A 24,141-nucleotide genomic window follows, 5' to 3' on the forward strand; every position below is an offset into this window, starting at 1 on the left:
TTACAAATTATGACCAAAGTAATCTTAGACAAGCTGATTTTATGCAAAAACTGTTTATCAACATGGATGTGATTCACATATCAATCCAAATTGCCCGATTACATAATATTAAACACACGCATTTCCTCCTTTAGATGTTCTCCAAATGACACTTACCAAACTTACATACTCTCTTGACTCTGATATTCATTAGCATTCATTTAAAATGGAATCAAGCTTTTTATAAGTTTTCAGTAAAAGAGAGATGACTGTACCATAGTCATATAGTCACTTTCATTTCCAGTCTCCCCACACTATGTGGTCAGGAGAAATATGGTCAGATAATAAAATTTAAAGTATTTTGAATGCTCAGTTTTAGCTCCTAAAACTTCACTCCCTTCTACTCTGCAATTTCTACATGACAATTGGCCTGGAAGAATAAAGCTGCTTCAACTCTCATGCTATCTTTCTGATTTGAAACAAACACCCCAAATTCTGCCTCTGAATTTTCTGCAGCAATTTCCACTTTTGCTGCTTGTTTTACTAACTCAAAAATGCTACTGCACATACATCCTCAGCTATTTCTTTCCCTAAGAGCCTGTTAATCCATAGAGACAGTAATGATGAGAGATGGGAGGGTTCAATATACTGTCTCAAAAGCTGTCTGTCACCAAGTACCACACCAAGCAAGAGCACTAGATGGGGTTGCTGACCAAAAAAGTAGGTGCAAGAAAAAATTCTACCTACTGTTAGCTATCATATGAAGAAGTGTAGAAAGCAGAATACTCAAATCTATTTATCTTTAAAAAGATTGTAGATCATTATTTTGGGGCTGCAAAGAGAATATGAAGAGATACATTTAATGGCCTACTTACTGCTACCTTTAAATAAACTTTTTTTTGGAAGAACTGGCTACTCGAGTCCCTTAAGACCAAGGGAGATTAATTAAATGGTCAGTAGCAAAAGCTAATGGGAACACTAAGAAAGCACTGAGACCAGCTACAGCTCACATAATTTATAAACATTTGACAGCTAATAGCTTCATTTTTTTGTATTATGTAGATTTCAAGACATTTTCCTCTTAGCCATTGAAAAAAAAATACAGGGACAAATCACTGGCCTTCTAGAGGATACTCTTTTCTGAAAGCTTAATAGCGTATTTTTCTTTCCTCTTGGTTACTGTTACCTACCCTCCCTCTCCTTAATGTTTCAAAGATAACCAACAGCAGGCCTATTACTTGTTAACTGGTTCTCAGTCTATGCTGGCTGGCCATGTCAACCCCTACTGGCTTCACTGTTTTTTTCAAACAAGCTGTGTCAGACAGACCACACGGTAAGTGTTGTAATACTCAGATTTCCAGTTATTCCCCTACCCGATTTCTCTCAGTCACTTAAAAGCAGGATCTCATTTACTTCTTTTCAACTTTCTGATAATCACACCTTTATACTTACTCCTTTTTTATTTACTCAGAGACAAGGAGATTTTCCTTTTCATTTTTTAACTGACATCAACTCTGTCAGTTTGGCAGGAGGTGGAGTGGGTGGGATTAGAATATACTGGTATGGATGCACACACCTATCCATCCCTCAAAACAATCATCAGTATCAAAGGCTCTTTTCTTAAGCTCATACTAACAGGTCTCTGTCACAGTGAACTTTGTTACTCTGTCCTGCTTGTACCAAAATAGTACAAGCTAATTCAAATTTATGTATTAAACTGAGCATGCTACTCACTGGAAGCACTAACACACAATAAGAGTGAAGGCCTACACATTTATCAAGTTACGTGGCAAATCTGGGAACAGCTGATAATACCCAAACTTACGCTGAGATTTCAGATCAAGCTAGCAGAAATCAAAATGAGCATGTCAAATAACAATGAGAGAACCAAGCACCAGCCACAAAATAAAAGAAAGTTACACTAAGGCAACATAAGTGGCTTCCAAGATTATTTAAATTCCACAGAATCTAAACTCCTCTTGCCAGGTACACAATATCTGGTCCAAAGACTCACTGCTGCTGAGATCTGTCATCCCCTTCCACTCATGCAAAAACCCACCTTCAGGGCCGAGGTGGCTTCCCAAGTGGCTCATTAACAGGGAGAATTTGCTCAGGATTTTGAGAACCATCAGAATCAAATTTGGAGCATAGACCAGCAGCACCACTGTACTGCTTCACAGAAGAAGAGACCACTTCTAGGAGCATGGTGGCTCACCATAAAGCAGCTTTGCTTTGAAATTAAACAAGACTGAATCCAGAATTCAGCACCTGTTGTGAACAGACGTCCTGGCAAGATTTTCTTGTAAACAGCTAGCGCAGTAAGAAGGGAATCCCAGATGACTGTTCTGCCCCTTTTCATACTGCAAAGACACAATTAAAAGGGAACAAAGGGGTATACAAACATTTGCCGGATTTCAGAAAAATATTTACAATGGTTGTGCTAGAAATAATCAAGCCAGAGAAGGATATTTATCCTAGAAATAACTAAGATGAAAAAGTGATAACAATAAGAAAGAAAAAAAAAAACAAACACCCAAACCAAACCTAAACCATTCAACATCCATTAAGGTAAAATACAGTAAATAAATTCAGCCAATTGGTTATTTCCATACGAGTGGATTTCTTTAAATAGTAATGAAATCATTGCTAAAAAATCCATTGTTATTAAAATAAAAAAGTTGTCTCAGCCTACCAAAATTAGATTTGTAAGTTGCCGGTCATTCCCGTAATTAAATCTGTGTCACAAATTTGCAAGAAAAATGGACACTATGACTAATGCATTTACTTGCTGCACTAGTGCTGTCAGGCTGTGTAAATCATTATGCCTGCTAAAGCAGAGTAGATAAGAATTCCATACATTTTCATTATCCAGCTAGGCCTTGCATACATGTGACAGGCTAACGTACATATTCCATGCTAGCTTTAGCTTTCATTTGGAATACAATGTAAATAAAAACACTAGCCTTGATTTGATTAGCCAAGTGGCTGCTCCAAAAATTAACTGAGTTTTGAACAATATGAATGAGCTCTGCCCCCTTCAAAAGACAGATAAACCAACAAACCCATACATACTTAATTTGAACAAAGGAGACTGATGAAGTGGTGGGCACCTGGAATAGGCTCCTTCCTTCAGACTGACTTATGTAGCCTAGACACATGCCTTCTTTCATCCCATAGGTTCCAACAGAGGAAGCAAAGCTAATCAAAGACAGAATCTGAAGAAGTCTCAACCAACACTTTCATTTTTTGGCTGTCCCTTGCTCTGTTTTCTCAGGAGTGCCATCGTCACAGCAGCAGAACCCTCTGAATCCTTACTTTTCCCCATGATTTCCTGCCACCTCAGACCTTCAGATCTTGGTTACAGTTCTTTGTTTAAGGTGAAGCTGATGGCTGTTCCTTTCACACTTACTGTTCATAACCCCAAGGCACCAAAGAATCAGACAAAATTGACTCACATCACAAGCTGCGTACTCTCATGGGTTTCTGCTTGAGACAGTGGGCTTGGAAAGGAGATTAATGAGAGGTGGGAAGAGATTAGACAAGACTGTTCCTAGTCTAGCAGTGCACAGTATTTTGTGAGGACAACCTCTTCTACACTTCAGACTCTCCTTCTTTCAAGTACATGGTATTATATTGTCACTCCGAATTGAGTTTAGCTCTCAACTGAGCACAGTCTGTTTCAGTGCAAGAGCAGCCTCAATGACAGGCTATGCCTTGCTGAACTTAAAAGTCAAGGACGCTGAGCCACCCAGGCAAACACCATGGAACAGCCATCAGCACAGCATGTTTTGCAGTATCCTGCCTATTGCTCTGTGCTTTGGACATTAACAACCACTATCTTCCTGTTGCAGCAAAACTTTTCGAAGTAGAACAGAAATGCTTAGGAAGCAACGGTAATGCATACAATGTTAAGAATCTCAGCAGGCCCATACTTAACATCCCAGACAATTTCTTTAGCCATTAGGTGCAAAAGTACTCTCTCCTACAAGTGGAAGCAACTACTTCAGTGCTTTGTATCCCAGCAGATCTTAGCACGCATTTGCATGCTTTACGTTAGCAACCCTGCTGATAACCAACTACCCCATATTAGTAAAACGCTATCAGATTTTTATTAACACCTCATTAAAAGGAAAAACTGAAATAATTTATTACGTTCTACAATTATTGTAAACCAAACTGTTTTAACGAGGGGAGGAGATAATGACATTAACTACCCAACTCAAAGAGATCCTCTGTGGTATGATTCTAAATATTCTCTTGGCTGAAATTTATGTAAATTGAATTCATCTATCGTTAGTTATTAGTAATCTAGCTACATAAAAACACTTTTCTGTAACAATTAGTTCTGTAAAACACTGCATTTTAATTAGACCTGGGATATTATTAAACTAAGTGTAAATATATATAGTATCTTTCCATACATTGTTTTGCCTGTGTATTTATATGGGCTTTGGTAGAGTTTAAAAAATAATTACTTTGCAGTTGGTTGGTAATTTTTGTAAATCTCCTTACCAGAAAACACCTCCAAAGGCTTCATCTAAGTGTATTTCTGCTCATCAAGACATATTTGGCATTTCTACATTTTGCATACCACAGTGTTCCGTTTCAACTGAGTAACCTCATCTCAGTATCATTCTAACATTATGCTAAGTCTTTTCCCACAAACATTTTGTTCCACAGTTACTTAACTTCTCAAGGACCATTTCCTAGTCTTACAAAAAAAAAAAAAAGATTTTAAAAAAAAAAGATTTAAAAGCATAGCACATCTTTCAGCCCCTTCAAATCAGCTTGCTTCACAGTATCATATGCAGGCACTGGCCCACAGGGCATAGTCTGAGAACAGACAACAACATACTGTCCTCCTGGCTTTGTCAGGGCTACATTAACAGCCCATGTGCTACACATTTTAAGACAGGGAACATAAGAAAACTGCAGCCCTGCCAGTGGTCAGATCCTTTCACATTATTTCCAGGACATGTACACGGTTATGGTCACAAAGATATAGTTATATATCTAAGCCTATCCACAGACAGCACATCATCAGACACTAATAAGAAAAATGCAAATGAGATTTAGAATCATCATGAATTAAAGATACAGGAAATAGGATCTCCACCTACAGCCAAGTCTGTAAGTTGGGCACCAATATAAACACAGATTTCCAAAACCACCACCAGGACCTTCCATTATCTCCTCAGAAAAAGGCCAATTATTTTCATGTTTTACAGAACAGTTTTGATTTCAAACAAGTATGTGTGCGTGTATATAATTACTACTTCGCTAGTTGTTCATGGAAAACTTGCAAGTAAGTGACCACATGCTAGTGACATTCAGAAGCCACTCAATAAAAGCCACATAGACCTACCTACAGCACTGGCTACTTAGTGCAGTCCCTGCCCTGTTATCACCCCATTGCATTTTCAGTCATAAGGTTCATCCTATCAACTTCATAACTGGAAATGTTTGTAAGAGCAAAGCTTTCAGTAAATGTATTTGTGACTTATTTTCTGTCATACATACATATTCCCTACAAAATCATGATTTCAAACCAGGATACCACAACAAGCATCTCATTGTGTGCATGTATTTGTGACTTCATAATGGCCACTTTCTTTATAATTTTGTTTTTCAAAACAAATAAATTATTAGAAATCAGCTGGTACTTTGGTTTGATTCTAGCTGATCTGCAATATTTTTAGAAGTCTTTCCTAAGAATTTTTTAACAAGAATATTTACTGCAATGCTGCTCCAAGATTAAAAAAAAAAAAAAAAAAAAAAAGTGAAGTGAATAAAAAAAGTTAAATGAGGTAATTATATGTACATTGAACTTTCCAGGGATCAGTTCATGGAACTAAGATCAAAACCAAAAGTGGGAGTATTACATGAACACACGAACTAGCTCAGCTTCTTTAACTGAGATTTCTTCAAAGAGCTACAAACAGGTTCTAGAAATTGAAATATGTTTATGTTGCCTTACTAGGAGCCAGCATTGTCAAAAGATATTCTCCTAATGACAGCTGAACTGAGGCCTTTGGGTATTCAAGGAAACCTCCTGAACAGAAAGCCAGGGAAAGCAGAGAAACCGGAGCTCATGCCAAGCAACAAGAGAAAATGCCACACACACACACAGACAGACTTAACAGTTGCTCTAACACTGGGATTCCACAGTTTGTGGCAGAAAGTACCTTCTTCCTGTTGGAAAAGGAGAGGATAGATGACTGAATGGAAAAAGTATTTTGGGAACTGATTTTTAAAAATGTGAAGTAATCTATACCCAAAAAACTTACATCCACCCTCCTAACTTTAAGCTAAACCCTCAAAAAAAGTAGCAGCAGAATGCGTAACTCCAAAATGCCACGCAATTTTCTCCTGGCAGTACAGCTTTACATACTTAAAACTCCCAAACTCTAACTATTCATAAAACAAACATGCATCAAGTGACTTATTTTGCACTTGCAGTTTTGATTTTAATTTTCTAATCTGAATTTGTCATTCATTCATTTTATACAACATAGTCCTCCTTCTGGGGACACAGGATTGGAATCACGAGTGAATACTTCCAAACAACCACAAATTTTAGTAAAAACCAGCAAATGACATTATTAGCTGCCTAAATAAATAAAACAGTCGCAGTATCTTGCCTACACATAAAATAATTTGTATTTAATATTCATTAATGTCTCTCTAAACAACATATCAATAAAAGAAATCTAATCTTCCTTTCTTCATAAATATATTTAGTGATTTTTACAGTGTCCTTTCTGAATCTTTGGATACCATCAGGCCTACAAATACTGTTTTAGCTTTTTACAGAAATGGTTATATTTCCAGCTGGATTGATTGTTTTCCCGTATCTAGCTATTTTAGTGTGCTCCTCAGAGACAGAGTGGCTTCACTGACAGCAAAATATGCTAAACAAATGACAAGTCACTGAGTAAATTAGCATCTACTCTCTGATCAGCTGGGTCATGTTTTCTTTTCAAAATCCATGGCCTCTTGATAGAAAATAATGAGTATTTGATGGGCCTTATTAGAAAAATCAATATATTGATGCCCATGTCTGAAACATCTGCATAATAATAGCTTCTGTTAACCCATTAAGGAGAAAATTAAGATGTGTTTACACATTATTAATTTACCATGAGCAGAAACAATTTACTCACTACTTTTCTCAAGAGTTTAACAAAAAGAAATTGTAGTAGCTGCATTTAACGGCACGGTGACACAAACTGAAAGATGATTCAAATTCTTGCCAGCTATATGGCATAATTCCACCAACACTAATGTGAACAATACAAACACACCAATGACACTATTAAAATAAAAGCACTTGCTATTAATAATGCATTACTTACCAAAAAACTTCCAAAAGCAGAATTAAATATAGCAGCTGCCTGAAGAGAGAAAAAGATAAATATCACCAATGGTAAAACAGCTATAGTGCAAGAATAAAATGTTATTCCCCCACCCAACAAGCTATTCGATTCTCCAAATACACACATACGCAGAGACATTAGGCAGTTGGCCACTGCTTAAAAAATTGCCAGTGGCCTGTAACTTATGAAGACTGATAGGTTCTAGTTTATGCATTTATAAATAATGTGCTGAAATGGACAAAAGCAGGAGAAGAAAATCCTTGCCAGTAGACCTAAGAGGTATATCCACAAGAACTAAGAATATTACACAGAAGCTTCATCTCACTGCTTTTGCCCTGATTTGCCAGAAACATTTTTACATATTGACCTATTAATTGAAATAAATATAATCTGACTTAAGTAAAACACTGCATTTTCATAGACTTAATTTTTAATGGAATATTAATCAGACAGGCAAACTAACTTAGTTGTTCATCATAATAAAGTATTGACAAATTCATAAGTTTCTGTAGTTTGACCAACAAATTTAAAATAGGAAAAAAAACCCAAAAAAACCAAAACCACACAACCACCCCACACTTCTGAGGGCAGTGTCTAATCATCACTTTTTACTCCACACTCATTTAAAATAAGAAAATAAACAAGTCTGATAATGACTTTAGACATCTTTGTGCTTACCTAAATATCCAGGAAATACAAGGTAGCAGTATTATTTCTTAATATTAACTCATTAAATTCCAAGAAATTAAAACTTGAGTCTTGAATAGCTTTCCCCAATTACCAAGAAAGAACGGAAACTCTTGTATGGTAGCCAGTCTGATGATGAAAAGCCACACAGCAAAGGTAAGAGGAAAGGGAGAAGGGAAATCTACCATTTACATGAAAATTTAGAGCACAGTCAAATTAATCACTCTGGACACTTCCAGCTAAAGATTAATAACAAGTGGATGCTAGCGAGTTTAGTAAGTTTGAATAAAGTCCAAAATCAGGGTAGGAGCTGTAGCTGAACCTGCCTTCTGCTCCATAAGAGGATGCAATGAAAATGAATGGGTAATGAGATCCTTGGCTCTAGAGAGCTTAGCTTTCTTATTCAAGTTCATAATTAATTCAAAGCTTTGATAATTTCATTAGATTCCTCCTCTGCTAGCCCTATCAATAAAAGATGGCACTGGACTGCAGCTCCTCAGTGGCCCAAATACAAAAACAAATGCGGACTGGGAAACCTTCGCTGACTTGCTTACTAACAGGGACAATGGCATATGGCACTCCATGTTGCGGAGGGAGCATCTGAATAGATACAGCTAAATAAAACATTATAGTTGACAGTTGTAAACTACAGTAACATATTTTAACACCTCTTCCTCATCAGCATTCCTTTTTTGAACATAAAAAGAGGCACAAGTCCAAACAGTTCCTCTTGCCAGAGATCACAGCTGAAAGCAAGAGTGAGTACTACTTAAAATAATTTTTCAACAAGTGTGAATTAAATCAGGATTTTCTACTGTGCAGCTGATACTTCCGTGTGGCCAGAGAGCACCAGATTACACCCATGCACACAAACCTACTGCAAAGGATCAGTTTCAATACAGATCACCTTGCAGGTATTTTTTGTTCATATATCCCTCTTCAAGTTCCTGTCACGATTATATTAAAAAAAACACCAGGTTTATCAAGTCTCTTTGGTATTTGTTGGACACATGCCACTCTTACACAGACTGATTGTATTTGACCTCTTCAATCCGGAAAAGATGCAGAAAGGTCCCTTTTATTACATCTGCCTCTGAATCCATGAAGGAGGATCTAGATTTCCATTTTTAAGCACACTTAAAGATCTCTTCCTTGCAAAACAGTCTTTGCTATATAAATCAGTGTAAATCAACTGTTAAAATCTGAAAGACAGAAGCATCTGGGCTTCACTTCCACACCAGAAGGCTGGGAGGAAACTTGATGGTCCCCTCCTCCCAATGCAAATTGTGTGTGCAGAGCGACAGCTACATTTCTGTCTGCCACAAAGAACTGTGTCGCTCACACTCTTCAGGAAAGCTGGTGGAGCCAACGTAAAATGGATAGAGAGCATAAGTTAGTAGCCCTTCGCTTTCTAACATGCTAAACTTACCTCCCTGTCTCAAAAATATCCAGTCCTACCAGAAGCTGGGTTCAGGCCAGGCTCTGCTTGCACTGCAGGTGAGCCTGCCAGACCACATCCACTGATGCAAGAGAAATAACTTTAGTGCTAGACAGCCCTCAGCCATTCTCCTGGTCACCTCAACGATGTACAAAAAACAAAGCAGTAGCTCAAAGGAGTAGCTGGCAAGAACCAGTACACTTAGTATGACACTGTGCATCTAGTTTTAGCCACATGAGCAGCTACCAATTCTGATTTGAGGATCATCTACAGACACAAGAATGTATTTTTTACTTAAAATACACTGCAATTCCACTTCCAGGAGAAATTCTGTACCTGGAAAGGTGTTAAGGAGAGACACTAGATAGTTCTGTGGTGGCAATACTGGATGGTGATGTTTTGGCTATCAACAAACTTTCTTCCTTCCCAATCCAGCTGGAAGATTTCCGATTTGTTTGTTTTGGGGGTTTGTTTGTTTGTTCCAGGTTGTTTGGGTTTTTTTATTATTCTCAAGCACATAACAGGTACTAAGACAACAGTCTTAGACAATTTTTATGCTTCAGGTATTCAGCCAGTCATGTGCAAAAATCGTAATTCACAACTGGTCCAGGGGTACAGTAGTTTGCAATTTTTAATTCCCTTTCTCCAAAGTGTCAGAAATTGTCCATAGCAGATGATTAAGCACACGGTACAGGCAAAAGAGGAAAAAGAAGGGAAAATAAAACAAAAAGGGAAAACCGCAAGTTAAGGTATAATCATTCAGATTATTTGCCTCACTGAGGGAGGACTTACACATGTCAATTAGTCTATTTGCAGTTTTCATTATAAAAATTTCTCCTGCAGAATAAATTCAGAAGAAATTTTTCTCATACCCACAAACCTGGGGCTTGTATTTGCAATTCTGGTTCAGCTTAAACAAACTGGTAGTGAACTGAATTGCTCCAATTCGTAATTAAACATACCTAGTAGCACGACCCTGTAGAATTTAAACACTTTGTGCTTCCAACTCCCTTCTATCAAGAGAGATAATATTGCCTACATACCTCACAGGGCATTGTCAAAATTAATTCATTGCTTAAAAAGCACTCTGAGATCCTTAGAGGGATGATACAAATAAACATTAGTGCTGACACATGATACAGCTAGGCTCTTCGTTTTCTATTTGAAACATTTATTAGTCACTATTATTGTATAACTTTTTTTTAGTGTTTGCTCCTTTTGTGCTTCAACAGATATCAGACTATATGCAGTCAGCTTAAATGAAACAATAAAACATGAAAACATTTAGATGTCCTTATAATACTCCAAGTTCAGATTCGCATGTGTTTGCAAACCGTTCATTGCACTTACCGTTAATATGAGGGGAGAGTTCACTATAAAATCAATGGCAAGATCCTTTCAAAAGGTAAATGCATAGCCATGGCTTGAAATGCAAGGTCAGACCACATTCAAAAGCAGCAGCAGTAAGAACCAGACCAATCATTCAAGTTTACATCAACTCAGAGACATGACTGAAAGTCACTATCAGTACTCTTAACAGGGCTAGTACAGGAGAGCATGTACATCTCCAGTTTAAAACAGTACACACTAGCTCCACTAAACAACAAACCTGCTTGATGTTAAGCAGGTACAATTTCAGTCAACTCTGTATGGCACTGGACTTGAGGGAACTCTCTCGCTGGTCGGCATTTCCAGGGAGGATCGGCTGGCCTGGAGCACTTTCAAGGGAGCAGTAACTCAGTCCACCTCTGAAGGAAACCCATCTGGCAGTACACTGGGCAGAAGCCTTCCTCTTCCCATACCTCAAACCTAGTGCAAAGCTTCAGCCCTTCATCTCTCACCTTATCCTGGAACACATGTACAGAAAACACTGCTACAATTTCTAACAGTGACGGCAACAAAAACCAAGACGGATCCCATTGTAACAAAGGCTAGTGAAAGAAGAAAAAGGCAAAGCCACAACCAAGGGGCTGAGCACTTCCCCACAGGTGGGTACCCAACTGCAGCAGCAAGTACACAGAGCATTCCAGTCCGTGTACCTGAGCAGCAAATCGAACAAGCATGCTAAGGTTTTGATAGCAGTAAACACAGAATAAATTCTGAACTCTATTCCACTTCCTTGTATTTTGGTATCAAACTAAACTATCTTGGAATTTATTAGACTAGATAACTTTTGATAGTAATGTAGCAAGACCACATTAAAGAAGAGGAAAAGATACACTGGCAACATTTGGAACACCTGGGTCAAAACCCAACATTCTATCATTATCGGCAGTATTTGAATGAAACTGTTATGCACAACTCAACTGGAACTGCAATTTCTTTTACTGCAGAGTCACAGGGAAACAACGGTGCCTTATAGCTTTGTATGTGGATCACATAAAAAAGTAAAAGGCTTTTTCACCAATATGTATCTTTTTAACACTAAAACACTTGATTATTGAGTGTCATTTGGCAGCCTTTAGGAAGGTAACCTTCCTAACTGTACTTAACCTGATGCTTACCCAGAGGCACCCTATAGCTGAGAGAGCATATGCTATGCGCACTAGGACCCGCCTAGCCCCAAGTTGTCCCTGCTCTGCCGGATGGACATTCCAGGGCCAAGGCCACAGATGCAGCGTAATGAAACTAAATCACCTTAAAATGTCTCAGAAGGAAGTGGCCTGGCTGTCATACAAAGCTGCTCCAAGTACGTCCACAATTACCTGCAGTTAAAACCTCATCATCTTCAGATGTGCACTAGTGGGGGATATACAGCTCGAGCACCAGGCATAAGATTAAATATCCTATTTAACACACATGGCACAATGAAGAAGAGAGAAAACCCCAGAACAGTAGAAAGGAACTGGAGAAAGACAATGACTCTAGCAGGATTATGCAGTAGAGGCAGAGAACACAATGTAGTACTGTAAGATTTTACATTGTCCATGTTACTAATGCAAAATTGATAGACCTGTGTCTTCTATTTGACAGGAAGAAGAAAAAAAATATTTAAAAAAAATGGAAGAAAGTGATGGAAATTGTTTGACCCAAGACAGCAGAAAAGGAAATTTTATCTAGCCAAAGAGATCAGTGTAGTTCAAGAAGGTGGAGGAAGATGGTAGGACGTCAGAAGTAGCTTGAATGCACTGGCAGAGTCCCTTTAAACTCCTTCAATCTTCTATTTAAAAATAAAATCTCATGTGAGTGTTACCACAGCTCATGTCTTAACTGCTGTTTCCATTAATAAGATGTTACAGCTCTGTAGAAAGCTATTTGCCACAGCACTGTTACTGCAAACAGAATATAAATATACCTAATAAGGTTTAATCTGTGTTGCTGTTCATAACTATTCATATCTGAGTTCAGACGGGAAAAATATATATATTCAAGTTCCTGGTTTTGAGCACTAAATTGAATCAGGTGTCCTCTTCTCTTAAGAAAATTAAGTTGCTTTTGTGCAAGAGTGTTTTAATGAGAACAGAGCCTGCCGACATTGATAAATGGGAATGACACCAGAGAGAGCATGTAAGCAGGACAATATGTGCATGTTACAGTCTTACAGGCTATTTTTCACTGACTATCCTGAATGACTTCGCTGTTTCTTAAGGGGCCTATTAATCTCAAATTTAGTTATTACACAACGTTTATTTGAACATACATTCTGTGGATGATGACAGTTAATAAAGGAAATCTTTTACAAGCTGTATTTTTACATATTGTTCCAACTGCAGCTCCTAGTCAATCTACTGTATTGATGAAATAACCTAGTTATGATGCAGCTTTAAAAAAGGCACATATATTCAGATTCTTTTCTAAGCATATGGGGACTCTTAAATAACTGTTAAAATGCATATAAAAATCCTGCTACAGCATGGCAAAATAAAAGAGGTAGTGTTAACTGCTCAACAAAGTCTCTAGCTGCACAGTTGCCCCCTCAAAGGCAACACACATGCCTTTTTAACACTACAGCATCATCTTTGAGAAACAAACAGGGTCTAGACTTGACTCTTGGAGATGTATAAACACTCCATATTGAATTCAGCAGAAGCAGTAGTATGCATCTTACACATTAATTTGGCCTCACGTATTGTATACATGATAGGCCACCTCAACAGTGTTATTTCATTAAAAAAAACAAACAAAACCACAAACACACACATGCCCCCCCCCCAAAAAAAAACAAACAAAAAACCAAAAAAAAACAACAAAGCACCACAAAACCAGACTTTGGCAACAACTACATTTTGAGTCCAAAGAAATCTTAATAAAAATCTGAACTCTTATTCAAGAAGTCTTTTAAAAAAAGACACCAATCTCCAATTTTTTAGTGGAGTGGAACTGTACACATAACCTTATCTTCTTAGAAAAACAAAACCAAAATCACCCAAAAACCCATACCACACACAAAAAAACCTGTATGCCTGCAAACCAAGGAAACGCCAGAACACAACAGGAAAATCCACCAAGATATGGTGGGGATTATGTTTTTTATCCACGGCCACATTCCCTGTGGTCCAACACAATTTGTTGACTGTGCAAAGGATACGGCCTAATCCCCAACCTGCCTCTAGAGCTGTGCTGAAAATACAAAAACATTTCTTTATTTCAACCATGTTCAATAACCATCAGTTTTATGGAAATAATGCTGAAAAGGCACCAGAAAATGAAAACAGAATAACTAATATGCTTTTTGTTCACATTTCAGTGGGGGAATGTCATCCGGAGAATGATCTCCTCTAAAATACCTCATTGAGCCATGGATCCAAAGCTGCATACACTCCAGATTTGTTCCGGGCTGGCAGAGGTTGCCATCACCTGAGTACAAGTTTGTGCTGCCTCAGTCAGGCTCAGCATTCTGCCACAAGCAGAGCACAGAAACAAGCTCGGGGCTCTGCTGGCAGAGAGTTATTACCTCCTACCTCTTACTAGCCAAGTTCCTTCTGTTGAAAATGACTCTTTCACTCCCACATTTTTGCAGTTTCTCATAACCATCACCGCCTGTTGGTAATAATATTTATAAATAAAAAAACATCCATCAAGAGGATGTCAAAAGGCAGGCTTTTTAGACACTTTAGTGTATGTGGTGCTCTCCATTGAAGGATTTCTATTTGACCAATAGTTTCAGCAATACTGAAACAGAGAAAGAAAACTATCCTGCTTCCTTTCACCAGAAACAGTGACTTCTCTACTGTGACAGGCGAGGCAGTTCTGGAGCATCAGCACTGTATTTCTCATTCAGGGGTCGTAGATGAAGACATCAAAATATATACATCAAAGGCTTTTTTTCCAGAGAGTAAAACAAGAACATAAACATTTGTTAACAATGCAAATAGCGAAGGTTAAGCATTCAGACCTCAAAAAAGTTTATGTGTCGGTCTGCAAATTTCCACTGATACTAAGATGTAACAGGAAGTTATATAAGTAACACGAAATTCATGTTGAGCAGAGGTTGGAAAGCAGCACTGCCCTGCATGGCTGGATCTTTTTACTTGAGATTACTTGTATAACTGAGCAGAATGAAAACAAAAACCTTTGTCATCAGTATCACAAAGATCACAGGAAGGAAGCCAGGAGGGAAGAAACTCTTTCAGGAGCTGGAATGTCCATCTCCACACTGAAAGAACCAAGACTTGGTCTCTTCAGGTACAGAAGAGATTAGATACCTTATGAGACATAGCGCACAGTATCTGACTAGCCCAGGCTATCAGCTGTACAGTAGTCACTTTGTTCATAGTTTCTTTGCTTTATCATAAATGCCACAGATCCACCCATACCCTTTTCTTCCTTCTAACAACCATGGTCTGTTTCCTTTCAACAACGAGAAGGGCTGTCAGCAGAGACAGCCACCAATACTCTCGCCTCATCCTTGTGCAAGACAATCCTTGACCAGCTATGCCCCAAGCCCTGAAGCTATAACTTAATCTTCCTGTCCTCCCATCAGCTGCAGCACAAAACACAAAAATCATGCACCTAAGACACAGGGCCTTCTAAGTGTCAGTTCCTACGTCATGCACCCCAATGGGCAGTAACCTGAACATCCACAGTGGAATTCTGAATACCAACATGAATAAACAGAGGCAGTTTCTAATTTTCTCTCCTCTACTTTACTGTAAATGCAAATATTAAGATTACTGGCCAGTGCCAGTGTAAACATTCAAGTAAGCAGTGATTTAAAGCTGACAGACTTGTAGGAACACATGCTTTCTCATACTGAGTACACATGTGCATAACTATGCACAGACTCCGTGCTCTAGCACCTGACCCACTCCTTCACAAACTCCATATGGCTCTGCCACGCCGGAAAGCTCTGGATTCCCAGGAAGGCATACAGCCAAACTTTTTGTATGTATTTTTCCCCAAATGGAAATCCCATTTCCATAGTTCTCCTAATCATGGGGAAACAAGGTAACTTCCCCCTTCTACCCAAGTACTGTAAAGTAGAAGCCTTAGCAGCTGTACATTTGACCTGTGAAACAGACCATGCTACACAATTAGAGAGCAAAAAGGAGAGAAACTGAGTCACTGACACTTTGGTATGAAAACTATCCACAAACCTTATGCACATTGTGCATTTGTTAGTAACTCAAGGCTTATTACCTTAGCAATGAAGCCGCTAGCTCTCCCACCAGAACAAACGGAACGCTGAACAATGATTTAATAAAGGAGGCTCAGCTGAACAGCGGTATACAAGTAACTCTGCCAACTTGATCCTCTCTTATGGTCAAGCACTTCATAACTGTAAGTGACTTTCTCTCTTAAAAAAAAAATTACTGTAGAAGGTATCCTCAAAAGGATACAGAGCAATAACAACCACCCAAACATACTTTTATTTAAGTTCACATTTTCTAAGATCTTAAGCTGTGATAAAAACACTTAAAGGTCTTGTCCCCTGATTCTCCTGGAGACACATCATCCATAACATGATTAGAGGTCTAGTTAAACAATGCATCCTACAACTCCAAAGAGTATTACTTCCCTGCTGAAGTGAAATGAAAGCACAAGGCCACTTTTTAAAAGGTGCCCTTTGCATCAACTGTAAGGCTGTGCCTGCACCAGTATTTTTCTATAAATATCCCGCTGTCATATTGCTTTCTGGGCAGTTAGTAGCAGAACCAGACATTTTAACTGCTGTGCCATCCAAACCAGCTCAGAATGGCATTGTTATTCAAGTCCCTGTCACTACTACCACTGGGAACAGCTTCACTGTAAGTTGGGCAATGCCAGGTGATGGGAAATAAAACACTAGCAGCAAGGAAAGCCACAGCATGAGGAGGCTGGCTGAAGTACCAGCTTTATAAAATAAAAAGTAGTGTGGCCCACTGCACAGATCCATGAAGCCCAATCTCTGGAGCTCATGTCAGACTGTGTCACAGGTTGCCGTTAAAAGATAAGGAGTTTTAATGAAGCCTGAAGGTTAGGCTTTACTGTAAGCCAGTATTGCATGGTACTAGAAATTCCCTTTTTATGAGCCCAGCCAAAGCTTTGCACCCTGCAATACTGTGGCAGAGGTAGAAAAGGAAGGGAAAGAAAAGCTGCATACTGTAAGGAGAACAGCACTATAGCCACCGCCTGAAGGTAAAAAAGGAACAGTCTTGACGCATACAGCTGCATTCTTTTAAATGCTGCTTAGATACTCGTCATCTAAATTAGCAATTCATATACTAAAAGTTACACGTACACAGAGTGAGAAGGTGCATAAATGTGCATCTTTACATATTACATATCCCCAAAATTTGTCCAAGGAGTTAAGTAGTGGATCAGTAACAACTGAAGCTCCAAGCTTTTTTTTCCTCTGAAAACAAATTTTGAAGCATGCCCAAAGTTCTAACCAGTTAGTTGCCCCATTTTCCTCGAAGGCTGCTACACCTTCTAATCCAAAGGGGGTGGGGTAGGGAGGCTTATCTTCATTAAAGTCCAAGGATTAATACTCAAATGCTGATCAAGTCTAGGTCAGGGACTTGCTTTCACAACTACCTGGCTATCAGCAGGAGTACACCATGATCCACAGAAATGCTGAAACTGATCTTTGGAATTTTGATTTTTTTAATATATATATTTATAAACATATACATATATTACATAAATGTATACATAAAATACATAGCAACTCAACTAAGTTAAAGGTATTTTTATTACATCCTTGAAGTAATTTACTTTATCCTCTAACGGAATAGAACACTATATAACCACTACTTCTCTGAAGAAAAAGTGGGGAAAAAAACGTTAAAACCTATGAGTTTCGCATACAGAATTCTACTCACTTTCTGTGGAGAGCAGAGGCTCACCAAGAGCTGTGCTGGGTGCGAGCCTAAGAAACGCACAAGCTTGTTTTACTGCAAAAGGTCACAAACTTGCCGTCTGCATCTAACATGCCCTTTGTGGCAGCATTCACTGAGCTTCCACAGTTTCCATTTGCATCCAGAGTTGGCTGAAAACTGGAATAGCCAGCATAAGGGATATTCCGGTATTTAAACATCTGCTTTAAACCTAAGCTCCCCTCCACCTCTAGAATCGACACTTCTCAGACAGTGATTGAAATTTTCTTTTCTAACCATTTCATTTTGGTATTTTGCTGCTTTCGGCTGAATTGCTCTCATGCCTAGTAGAAGATGACCTCTGCCTGGTTTGTCACTGCACAAAGCTTTTCAGCTGGTCCACAGTGCAGCACTGTTATTAAATTCTTATGATGCACAGAGAAGACACAGCCAGGAAGATCAGCTTATCAAGAGAAATGAAAGCACGGAGCACCTAAGTTACACTGAAGAACACGGACAAAGTCAAAATTAGTTGTTTGCAAAACTGACCCAGGTTAACCTGACCTGAAACAAAATATTTACATACAGATTTCCCCGAAAGTGTAAACATTTCTACAAAGTCTAAATTGCATACACAGCGCAAGACAAAAAGAATGGAAAAGTTCCCAAATCAGCATGGTTTATAGCCCAACTTCCCTATTTCTAAAGCAGTTAAAGAACTAGGTGCATACATAATATGAAAGAAAAACGCAATTATCAGAAAAAACTCCAACTGGAAAACACCTCTTTTACAACAATTAGTCTGTTTCCAGCTTTAACCATTTTGTGGTTAAAGCTATCTTCTCATCTTACTAATAAACTGTAGAGACAGGGCCAATGCATTCTGATTTGCCCACAGAGAACTCCAAGGAGAACTCTATAAAGAAGTTGGTAATTCTGTGTGAAGTACAAAGGCCCCAGCAGAACACAGACACCACTACTACCTATTCTGCAATGATTATTCATCATGGGCACCCAATGAGGCAAGAGGTGTGGAAGCAAAATTGTACTACCATGCCATTTAAGCCTAGAACATCCTGTATCTACGCCATCAGACCAAACTAAGTTTGCAGAAGCAACCTAGATCCAGAATTCTTTTCCACCTTAAAGTGCTTCAGTAACATAAGATGCCCTATAATACATTAAGTGGACAAAACTGCTTAAGAAGTCCATTCACAACTGCCAGGTCAAAAGTATGAGAGCTGCCAACTTTCCTGCACAGCAGGAGGTCCTGATGCCAAGACAGATGCACCTTCTTAACAGCAAAACAGAGTAGCAATACACATAACTAAGGAACAGAACTGGGATATGTAAACAAATGGGTGAAGAGTAGAAAGCACACTACAAGCAATCAGAAATCACATCTTACAACAAACACCAAGTATCAGCTAAACCTACAAGAAAAGCACCTCACCTACCAAACAACTTTGCGTCTGACACACTAGCTGCATTCCACAAAAACAGCTCTCACTTTAGAAGTGTAATTTAGGTTAACAGCTATTTCTCCAAGTAGTCTGTGATCAGCACTTTGGGGGTAAAATAGAAAAATAATGTTGCTAGAAATCACATCTGGCTAGTATTCCAAGACAAGTTTTGCCACTGATAGAAGCTTGATAAAAAGTGGAGAAAGACTTTGCATACCAGGTCATATCACTGTCATCATCATGAAAATAAATAAAAAAATAGTATTAAAGATACCTGTTTAGAGAACAGATTTTCATTTCTCACATACATTCATTCCAACACCAAGATGCTGTTTAGTCAATCCTATAGCAGGAAAGGCCTCAGAAAAACATCACAACATAGTCACCATCTCGTTGAATCAAAGTTCAATTTGCTCTAACACCGTAACAAATACATTTCTGTAATCTGTATCTATCTCCTACTCTTGTGGAAGTATCAACAAAATTCAGAGTGATATACTTATCTACAATATATAAAAGAATCATGTCACTTCTGTAAGCTGTAGTGCAGCAATATAGTGGCAGAGCATGAAACAGTAATCAAAGTCCTGAAAAATACACCATTGTCAGCATTGTACACTGGTACCAGTGTATTATAGCACCTCGGTTTAAAATAAATCAACCTAAGTGCCTGCTTTGGTAAGCACTTCGAATTCACTGTACATCAGCATTAGGGGGGTAATGCACAAAGAAACAAATCAGAAAATGGGACTTGTAAATAACAATTCAATTAGCAGATTTATATTACTCATTTCCTAATAAACTTTCTATCCGCACCTAGGCACAAACCCTCCCCTGCAGCCTTCCCCCCTTCATTTACATATCTGTGCAGGCCTGCTCTTTTTTCTTGCGAGCCCCTTTGCCCTTTCAATCATGAAGTATATTACTCCACTGTCAGAGCAAAGCAGTTCCTAACAACGGGGAGCCCAGCTGGGATAGGAAGAGGGCAGCAGGCTCAGGCATTAACATAATAATCCAACTGTGTTCCCCCAGGCCCTTAGGGCAGACAGCATATTAGGCAGGCCTCCTGCGCCGCCCAGGTGGAAGCCGCCAGATCACCTGCCCATCAACCTGTAGCAGTCGCCCCTGCCTCGGCCCACTGGCTCCTGCCAAGCCCGGGTGCCCAATTACCTTCCCACTGAAGACATGCTTCCCTTCTTCCACACCTGCTTAACCTACCTGCTGCACGTCCTTATTTACTATCTGAATGTGCCTTGCCTCACCATTTCCAGCCGACTCCTTGCCTTTCAACTTCTGGGAAGTCTAGGGTTTTTAACGGGACCTACTGCTGCTGCCAGCAGGAACCAGACCTTGAAACAAAATATCAAATACAAAGCACTGCTCTCCAGATGCAACTTTCAGCTCTACCTACCTTCCGGATTTTTCCCTGAGAGAAAGAGCGTGAAAAAAAAAAAAAAAAAAAGGCAAACATACATGCCCTTGCTATTTCTGTTCCATGCCATCCAAGGCAACCAGTTCAGGGCTGGCTTGCTTGTTCTTCCTGGGCTTGGCAAAGCTGGAGGATTTTCAGCTGCAAAGCTTTTTCACAGCCTTTGGTACATGGCCTGCCACCGCGCAGGACACAGCTACTGATTAAGGAACAGAGCCCCTGACAAGGATTCAGCTGTACAAACACACAGACAAGAAACTTCCAAGAATTGCCATGTAATGCTGATTTCAGATGCAAGACTCGTGAAGCCTTCCAATTTAAAGAAAGCTTACAATTGTACTACTCTTCCCAACCTATATTTAATATCTAAGAAATATGCCCGGATTTCAAATGCTTTGGGTAGCAAGCAAACTGCAACTCAGAATACTAATTTGCACATCCCCTCTATTGAGCCCTTGAAATAAAAAAAAAAAAATAAATAATAATGGTCACATTTATTATGCAGTGTATTTCAATGTGGTTCTCTTACAAACCTTTTCATTTACAGTATATATGCTGCTTGTACAGAGTACAAGCTCAGGTACTTAACCAGAAAGAATAAACACACTTGACAGTAAAAGATACTATTTTCTTCACCTTATACAAGACAACCTCAAAGGCTACTAGGAATAAAGCCTTTGGTTCTAACAAAACTTTTAATTTAATTAAAAAATACATATTCTCTAATTTCCCTTAACAATGGAAGGCACAACAGAAATGCAATACAGTCTTATTAAAATAATGTTTTGCAGACTGTGCAAATCCAAATTTACTTTATCACTTGTGAAGCAAAATTTCCCTAACCTCATTAATTTTCATTTATCGAGCCCTCTCAAAGAAGGAAAAATTCAGAAGCAATTTCACATTTTATTTTAAATGCTTGGTTGTTATATTATCAGTATAAAGAAGTGTAATGCACAGTAATCCATGTCACAATAGTCTGCCTGAGGAAGAACACTTAAAATAATGCTAGCTATGTAATTTAAATATTTTAGAAAGCAACTGTTAAGGAAGTTCTACGTAATGGTAACAAAAACTACATATCATGAAAATCACGACACATTTTTTTTAAAAATATGTTTACAAGCAATTAATTTTTTACAGCATAGACATTCTGCCACCCTAGTTGTAATAACTTGTTAGCAGCACGCCCCTCTGAACTGGGAAGAGGGGTGTAGTTAAAATAGCCCCTTGCACTGAATTCATTCTAGGTCACGGGAAAAAACACTAGAATAACGTACAGGTTTACAAAACATTTTAATATAGCAGTCTTCTCACACAGCCATAAGCTCATGTATCTACTATGACCTGATCTAGACTTCTAGAATCTGCAATTTAGGTAAGAGCTTTGTCAACTATCTCATGATCCTCCCACCCATCTCCTTTGCCCCCCAAACCAGTTACCTTCCCATTGGTGATGTAAAAATTGAACAGCACTTGGAACATTAACTACAACTTTTCTCCTTCAACACCTCTAAATATAAATTACTTTGGTTATCCATAAACCAGGAAAAGGAGTAACATTTTTGATTACAAGAGATTAGAGGAAAAAACCTTTGAACACTTGTAGTTTTCTAGAGGTTTGTTCTAATTAATTTCCTTCCTTCTCCAAACTCAAGGTCAAAAACTCCACAAACTAAAGTAACAGCAAGTTGTACCAGACACGCTTGGAAGACTACAAGATCAACAGCAAGAATTCTCTACCAAGAAATCAAGTATAATCAAGTCATCAAGTAGCTTTTGCTGTTAGGGGTGAATGCTTTGCGCTTACAGACACGTTGCCAGCAGTGGCAGACGACAACAGAAAGCTGCAATGTTAGTTACATCCATCACTTTTCTTACGAATTCAAATGTTGTGAATGGAACACGTGAACAGAAGTAAACTTGTGAATGGAAATACAGATTTCTTTATTTCATGGCATGATCTTTAGATCAGATCCATGTCCCAATTAAGTCAATAGGAAATTTATAAATTTGATTTTAAACAGCCCAAGGTCAGAACATTGCAACAGCTAAGTAAAAGGGAAGCTGTAGCTTAAGCTTCTGATACAGAATATGCTCAAGTTGTGATGGGCTGTTTAAAACAGTGAATGCCCCTGAAATTACTAAACATAAAAGCTGCCGTATGGAGGAAAATATATACATGTTGTTTAAAATGTATTTCATATGACAACATCACTATAAAAAAAAATTTCCTTGAAGTAACGAACAGTTAGGTCCGTGCTGATGATGTAATTTCCTTCACAATTTCTCCGTCAATTCAACTGCAATTTTCTTTTCTTTTGCAAGACTCACTCTTCCTGACTACCTACACAGCCCTTGCTCTTTGATAGCACCATTCCTATGATTTTATTCTTAAATACCAGAGAAGAGTACATTAGTGCAACAGACAACGGTCATCTTCCATACATAGCTCTGCCAGCAGAACAAATATGAGCCTGTAATCCCCAGGTGCCTATCAGCCTTGGCTAGAAGGCTGCTCCCACAGATGCATAGGGAACAGTCTCTTTAGTTCCTATGTCTTTTCCTTTACAAAAGTTATTTCAAATTCATAAAGACTCTCTTGTAATGGAAGCAACCCAGAACGAAGCCGTATTCATTAATATGCAATATTAACACCTTAATGTACTCAAATTTATTCAGCATGTTGTGGTGGGTTGACCTTGGCTGGATGCCAGGGTCCCACCAAAGCCACTCTATCATTCCCCTTCCTTAGCTGGCCAGGGGACAGAAAAACCTAACAAGAAGCTCACGGGCCAAGGTAAGGACAGGGAGAGATCATTCACCAGTTATTATCACAGACAAAACAGACTCAACTTAGGGAATTAATTTATTACCAATCAAATAAGTGTAGGATAATGAGAAATAAAACCAAATCTTAAAAACACCTTCTCCCCACATCTCCCTTTTTTCTGGGCTTAACTTCCCTCCTGATTTTCTCTCCCTCCTCCACCCCAGCAGTGCAGGGGAACAGGGTTACGGTCAGTCCATCCCATGCTGTCTCTGCCACTGCTTCCCCCTCGGGGCGGGGGTTCTTGCACTCTGCCCTGCCCCAGCCTGGGTTCCCTCCCACAGCAGGGAGCCCTCCACAAACTTCTCCAACACTAGCCCTTCCTGCATGCTAAAGTTCTCAAACGCTCCAGCATGGGTCCCTCACACAAGGTGCCATCCTTCAGGTACAGACCGCTCCAGTGTTTCACCAGCCCTGGCAGCAACTCTGCTCCAGCCTGGGCTCCTCTCTCCAGGTCCTGCCAGGAGCTGCTCCAGCGTCAGCTCCCCATGGGGTCACAGCCTCCTTTGGGCATCCATCTGCTCTAGCGTGGGGTGCTCCATGGGCTGCCGGGGGGGGGGGGGAATCTGCCCCCCGCGGGCACAGCCTGCCCCACCAGGGGCTGCACCGGGGGCTGCCGGGGGGGAAACTGCTCCGGGCCTGGAGCCCCCCCGGCCTCCTCCTAAGCCCCAGCCTGGGGGCTGCAGTTGCTGCTCTCACAGA

General features: G+C 39.3%; 1 protein-coding gene across 7 annotated transcripts in view; it reads right to left on the minus strand.

Moving 5' to 3' along the window:
- The window catches only part of SLC10A7 (solute carrier family 10 member 7), a 153,528-nt gene that overhangs the window by 94,273 nt on the left and 35,114 nt on the right, over positions 1-24,141 (minus strand). For 5 of the 7 annotated variants that reach the window (XR_005826069.1, XM_040582273.1, XM_040582295.1 and 2 more), the window contains one exon: positions 7,335-7,373. The exons of the other annotated variants lie outside the window; for them this stretch is intronic. Coding sequence is in view for 3 of the 5 variants with exons in the window: in XM_040582273.1 (XP_040438207.1) it covers positions 7,335-7,373 (39 nt within the window). In the remaining 2 variants the exon portion in view is untranslated. The remainder of the gene's footprint in view (positions 1-7,334; positions 7,374-24,141) is intronic. 7 annotated transcript variants of the gene reach the window in all.

Source organism: Falco naumanni, chromosome 1 (assembly GCF_017639655.2).
Source record: "Falco naumanni isolate bFalNau1 chromosome 1, bFalNau1.pat, whole genome shotgun sequence".
In the NCBI taxonomy this organism is placed as follows: domain Eukaryota; kingdom Metazoa; phylum Chordata; class Aves; order Falconiformes; family Falconidae; genus Falco; species Falco naumanni.